Source organism: Anomaloglossus baeobatrachus, chromosome 3 (genome assembly GCF_048569485.1).
Source record: "Anomaloglossus baeobatrachus isolate aAnoBae1 chromosome 3, aAnoBae1.hap1, whole genome shotgun sequence".
In the NCBI taxonomy this organism is placed as follows: Eukaryota; Metazoa; Chordata; class Amphibia; order Anura; family Aromobatidae; genus Anomaloglossus; species Anomaloglossus baeobatrachus.
Genome location: NC_134355.1, coordinates 383,840,403 through 383,847,209, shown reverse-complemented (window position 1 = coordinate 383,847,209; position 6,807 = coordinate 383,840,403). Strand labels below are relative to the sequence as shown.

General features: G+C 47.6%; 1 protein-coding gene across 3 annotated transcripts in view; it reads left to right on the top strand.

Moving 5' to 3' along the window:
• The first annotated feature begins 3,317 nt into the window (after positions 1–3,317).
• SENP6 (SUMO specific peptidase 6) overlaps positions 3,318–6,807 on the top strand; it is a 213,981-nt gene continuing 210,491 nt past the window's right edge. For 2 of the 3 annotated variants that reach the window (XM_075340189.1, XM_075340188.1), the window contains exon 1: positions 3,318–3,669. In XM_075340189.1, the coding sequence (XP_075196304.1) occupies positions 3,636–3,669 (34 nt within the window). In that variant the 5' untranslated portion in view covers positions 3,318–3,635. The remainder of the gene's footprint in view (positions 3,670–6,807) is intronic. The other variant, XM_075340190.1, reaches the window with a different exon arrangement.

Sequence of the window (6,807 nt, the reverse complement as noted above, 5' to 3'; positions counted from 1 at the left end):
CTGCAGACGGCCACTACCGTCTGCCGGACTCTCTGCACGAGGCCCTAGGCTCCAACCTAGGCCCCTGGCTATGTCTGCCTCTCTGCAGACCTTCTCTTCTCCTCTCCTAGGACTTGACTGGGCTTGTTTCCTGCCTCAGGCCAGCTTACTCCAGGGTGGGCGTCTCCATCTCCTCACTCCACCCACCTGGTGTGTCAGTCTGAGCCCGAGGCAGAAAGCAGGTCACTTTGGGGATGTCTGCTGCGAACTGCTGGGGGTGGGGGTGTGTGTGTGTTGTTACCTGTGTCCCCTGGCTTGTCCAGGGCGACACATATGCCCTCTCCAGTGCTGTGTGCTACCCCTTAGTGCTGTGTACCACCCCCAGTGCTGTGTACCACCCCCAGTACTGTGCTCGCTAATTATGTCCATGCTCCCCTTTACTGTCCATGCCCCCTACTGATGTCTGTGCTCCGGAAGTGCTGTCCGTGAACCCCAGTTCCCCTTTAGTGATGTTTGTGCTCTGCAAGTATTATCCATTTTCCCCAGTGCCCCCCTAGTGTTGTCCATGCCCCCCCTCGCTGTCTGTGCTTCCCTCATGATATCCAAGACCCCCTCATGCTGTCTGTGTCCCCCAATGATGTCCGTAACCCCTAGTGATGTCTGTGCCCCACTAGTGATTTCTGTGCTCCCCCAGTGCTGTCGTGCCCCTCTAAAGATGCCTGCTCACCAGTGATATTTGTGCCCCAACAGTGCTGCATGTGCCCCCCAACTGCTGTCTGTGCCCCTCAGCCATATGTCTCCCAGTGATGTTAGTGCCTCAGCATCTCTTGTGAGGTATATGCCCCAGCCCCTTCAGTAATGTATATACCCCAGCCCCTCTTTTGATGTATATGCCCCCAGCCCCTCCTGTGATGTATATGCCCTTCCTGTGATATATATGCCCCCAGCCCTTCCTGTGATATATATGCCCCAGCCCCTCCTATGATGTGTATGCCCCCAGCTTCTCCACTGTGATGTATATGCCTCAGTGTCACCAATGTGATGTACATGCCCCCAGTCCCTCCTGTGATGTATATGCCTTAGCCCCTCCAGTGATGTACATGTCAACATTAATGAATCTTTGGTGCGTAAGTGGAGGAAACAAGAAGATGCCCTACGCCAGGTAAAGAAGACCAAACTGAGTTTCCGAGGAATCAAAGCAAGATGGCTACAGTTGGAGGACAAAATAGAACAGTGGGTTATCGAACAGAGAACCACAGGTAGAAGCATCTTCACTGTCTCTATTTGACTCAAAGCCACAGCGTTAGCACGCGACATGGAGATCAAAGACTTTCGAGGAGGTCCTTCATGGTGCTTTTGTTTTATGAAAAGGCGTAATCTCTCCATCCGCACCAGAACTACTGTCTACCAGCAACTGCCAATGAATTATGAAGAGAAGCTGGCCATTTTCCGCACCTACTGACGAACCACATTGATAATTTTGTATGGCCTCCGAAGGTTGGTAGAAATTTACAAATAGCCCCCGGCAGTAAAAAGGTTCCCCACCCCTGATCTAGAGGGTTATCATAGTTGATGACGGGGTACATGTGTACTAATTATAGTATAAGGGGGATCTGTATGAATTTAGGGTGAAGAGATACATTTGTGCAATTTGTGGGGTCTGTAATAATTTAGAGAGATGAAGGGGGACATATACTAATTGTGAAGTCTGTATTGTTTAGGATGCTGAAGGGGTAAACATACTAATTGTGGGGTTTGTATCGTTTAAGGTGATGAAGGGGTGCACGTACTAATTGTGGGGTCTGCAATCATTTAGGATGATGAAAGGGGACATGTACCTACTGTGGGGTCTGTATCGTTTAAGATAATGAAGGCAGGCACGTAGTAATTGTAGAGTCTGTATTCTAGGGTGTTGAAGGGGACACGTCCTAATTGTGGGGTCTGTAATCATTTATGGTGATGAAGGCGGACACGTAGTAGTTGAGGGGTCTGTAATCTTTTAGGGTGATGAAGGGGACACGTACTAATTGTGGGGTCTGTATCGCTTAGGGGGATGAACGATGGCACATACTGATACTGATTGTGGGGTCTGTAATCTTGTAGGGCGATGAAGGGGACACGTACTAATTGTGGGGTCTGTACGTTTAGGGTGATGAACAGGGGCACATACTGATACTGATTGTGGGGTTTGTAATCTTGTAGAGAGATGAAGGGGGGACACATACTAAGTGTGGGGTCTGTATCGTTTAGGGTGATGAAGGGGGACACATACTGATTGTGGGGTCTGTAATCTTGTAGGCCGATGAAGGGGACATGTACTAATTATGGGGTCTGTATCGTTTGGGGTGATGAACGGGGGCACATACTGATTGTGGGGTCTGTAATCTTGTAGGCCGATGAAGGGGACACGTACTAATTGTGGGGTCTGTATCATTTAGTGTGATGAAGGGGCACACATACTGATTGTGGGGTCTGTAATCTTGTAGAGAGATGAAGGGGACACGTACTAATTGTGGGGTCTGTATTGTTTAGGGTGATGAAGGGGAAGACAAACTGATTGTGGGGTCTGTAATCTTTTAGGGTGATGAAGGGGGGACACGTACTAATTGTGGGGTCTGTATTGTTTTGGGTGATGAAGGGGGACACATACTGATTGTGGGGTCTGTAATCTTGTAGGCCGATGAAGGGGACACGTACTAATTGTGGGGTCTGTATCGTTTAGGGGGATGAACGATGGCACATACTGATACTGATTGTGGGTTCTGTAATCTTGTAGGGCGATGAAGGGGACACGTACTAATTGTGGGGTCTGTATGTTTAGGGTGATGAAGGGGGATACATGCTAATTGTGGGGTCTGTAATCTTGTAGGCCGATGAAGGGGACACGTACTAATTGTGGGGTCTGTATCGTTTAGGGTGATGAAGGGGGACAGATACTGATTGTGGGGTCTGTAATCTTGTAGAGAGATGAAGGAGACATGTACTAATTGTGGGGTCTGTATCATTTATGGTGATGAAGCGGGACACATACTGATTGTGGGGTCTGTAATCTTGTAGGTTGATGAAGGGGACACGTACTAATTGTGGGGTCTGTATTGTTTAGGGTGATGAAGGGGGACACATACTGATTGTGGGGTCTGTAATGTTTAGGGTGATGAAGGGGGGACACGTACTAATTGTGGGGTCTGTAATCATGTAGGGTAATGAAGGAGGTAGTACTTGTGATTCCCATTCCTATACAATGCACAGGCGGATTGCTCTGAGCCCTGGCCGCTCGCGGGTTGCTTTGGGTTGTGTTTTCAGAGGGGTGTTACACTGAGCCGCCCGGACAGAGGTGGTCGCACAGTGTATGGGGCAGCTGCGGCCCTCACACACTCCTGAGGCGGCTGACTCCAGGGGCAGGATTCGCTGCGGGCTGTGTAGCCATCTTCCTGGCTGCAGCAGTCCAGGCCTCGTCCCCCTCCCGGCTCTGTAGCTGAGTGTCAGGCTCCTCCCACCACTCCAGCCGCGGCCTCCTGCATCCTCTCCCGGCTCAGGCCTGCCTGACATCCCGGCCTCTCGGTGCCGCTGGTGACGCCGTTGTCTTTCTGTTTGCAGCGGCGCAGCCCTTCGCCCATTCCCGCTCCCAGACGCCGGTCATGGAGTAAGGTGGGAAGATGGCGGGCGGCGGAGATAGCCGCTTTCTGGAAGGTGAGAGCTGGGCCCGGCCGTGTACTGAGCCCGGGGATAGTCTGTCATGGCGTACTGTGCACTGAGGCTTCTCTGTCGTGTACGAGGTGTGTGTGCAATACATGTATACAGGTGTATGTGTGATATATATTCACAGTCATCTACAGTGTGTGATATATATGAGTCTGTACACCTATGTGTCTATATATGTATAGTGTGTATGTGATATATAGTATGTACACCCGTGTATACAGTGTATATAGATGTATGTGTGATATATATTCAGTCATGTACAGTGTGTGATATATAGAGTATGTACACCTATGTATAGTGTATATGTGATATATAGTATGTACACCCATGTATGTACAGTGTATACAGGTGTATGTGTGATATATATTCACAGTCATGTATAGTGTGTGATATAGAGTATGTACACCTATGTATATGTATAGTGTATGTGTGATATAGAGTATGTACACCTATGTATAGTGTATATGTGATATATAGTATGTACAGTGTATACAGGTGTATGTGTGATATTCAGTCATGTGTGATATATAGAGTATGTACACCTATGTGTGTATATATGTATAGTGTTTATGTGATATATAGTATGTACACCCGTGTATACAGTGTATATAGATGTATGTATATACAGTACATTCAGTCATGTACAGTGTGTGATATATAGAGTATGTACACCTATATGTGTGTATATATATATATATATATAGTGTGTATGTGATGTACACCCATGTATGTATAGTGTACAGGTGTATGTGTGATATTCAGTCATGTGTAGTGTGTGATATATAGAGTATGTATAGTGTGTGTGTGTATAGTATGTACAGTCTATAGAGGTATGTGTGATATATTTTCAATCATGTATGTAGTGTGTACACCCATGTGTGTGTATGTAATACATATAGTGGGATGAAGTGTGTGTTTATGTGATATATAGTATGTACACCCATGTGTGTATGGGCTTCAATCATAAAGATAAAAAACTTCAATTTTGTGGTGAAGAATCAACAAGTGGGACACAATTGTAAAGGTGAACGTAATTTATTGCTTATTTTAATTTTTTCTAAAAAAGAATAAACTGAAAATTGGGGCGTGCAATATTATTCATCCCCTTTACTTTCAGTGCAGCAAACTCACTCCAGAAGTTCATTGAGAATCTCTGAATGATCCAATGTTGTCCTAAATGACTGATGATGATAAATATAAGGCTAGGTTCACATTTCCGTTAAAATATATCAGTCACAATCCGCGGCTATGGTAAACAACGCAATCCGTTAAGCGGATTCCATTGTGTCCCATAGACTTGTATTAGTGGCGGATTGCGACTGATTACCTTGCGTTGCATCCGCTGCGTTGCAATCAGTCGTTTTTGGACTGACCGCCGGGCGGGAACAACGCAGGATGTAACGTTTTTCGGGCCATCAAAATTAACGCACCGCGCAGGAATCCGTCGCCATCCGTCACGCTTGTAATGTATATCTATGGTGCTGGAGTCCGTCGTAATCCATCTTAGGACGGAATCCAGCGCTGGATTCCGTCATGCTCTACTGAGCATGCCCAGCATGTTTGGCACACCCACTGGGCTGTCCCAAACACAAACGGATCATGACTGATCCGTCAAAAAACGGACGCGACGGATCAGTTTTTTCACAGGATTCCTATGAGGCCTAAAACACACTTCCGCCAAAAAAAAAGTACGTGTCTTACGGTCCGTTTTTCGGGTCCGTGTTCCGTTTTTTTGCGGCGTTTCTCCGGTACGTATGGCATCCGTGTGATGGCGTATTTGAGCCGTGTGTGCGTGTGGAATGTCCGTATTGACATAAAATACGTACGTGTGCTGTCCGTTTTTAAAGGCCCACATTCTTACCCAATTAACGATTTTAATCATTCATCATGAGATCCTGGTGTTGTTGTTTGCTTTCAATTGACCTGATAGATTGGAAACAAGTGTTGCAGATTTGATGATGACACATGGACGATACGTGCTGAACACGGACATACTCCATGTGCGGTCCGTGCAGGCACGGACCCATAGACTAAAGCGGATCCGTGCCTGCGTGCTGCCGGCCAAAAACGGACATGTCGTCCGTGTAGAAAAGCGCACACACGTACTTACCACATGGACACACGTTCCGTGTGATTTTACGTGTGTGTGTGCCATCTACCATTGATTAACATGGGTCTCCGTGTGTACGTGTCTCCAGTACGTGCAAATACGTACCGCACACGTACAAAAAAAAACGGATGTGTGTTGCGGGTCTGAAAGGAATCCTGTGAAAAACACATCCATTGCGTCAGTTGACATCTAAAAAGCAACTGATCCGTTGCTGGCGGACCTGACGGATTTAAAACAACGGAAATGTGAACCTAGCCTAAGGGTACTATCACACTTGTGTTGTTTTCCTTCCGTTACAATCCGTCCTTTTGGAAAACAGCGGAATCTGTTAATGGATTCCGCTGTTTCCCATAGACTTGTATGGTTGACGGATTGTGCCAAAAGGACCTGTGTTGCTTCCACTGGGCGACGCTTCGTTGCTTCCGCCCAGCGGGAGGAACGCAGCTTGTAACGTTGTTTTGAGCAGCGGAATCCTCAGGATTTCACTGCACATGCTTTTTTTTTTGTTTTAATTCACAAACTTTATTTTGTCTCGCGGTGGCCGAACGTTCAGCTGAGTCCCCTCCCGCCGGCAAGTGACAGCGCTCAGCTGAGCGCCGGCATGCCCGCCCACTGGCAAGTGAGAGCGCTCAGCTGAGCGCCCGCCCGCTGGCATGCTCGGCCGCAGGCAAGTGACAGCGCTCAGCTGAGCGACCGCCGGCATGCTCGGCCGCCGGCAAGTGACAGCGCTCAGCTGAGCGACCGGCCGCCGGCTATTGAGACCGATCAGCTAATCGTTCACAATAGTCTGCTGCCGGTAAAGAAGAAAAAAGAAAAAGCTTTCCGTTGCTTTGCATGATCTGTAGCATCCGTTGTGCCACTATATGCAACACATCCGTTGCATCCGTCACACAACGCAATGCTACGGAAGCCGTCCAACGCAAGTGTGAAACTAGCCTAAGCCACCTGTGTGTAATCAAATCTCCGTATAAATGTACCTGCTCTGTAATAGTCTCAGTGTTCTGTTTAAAGCATAG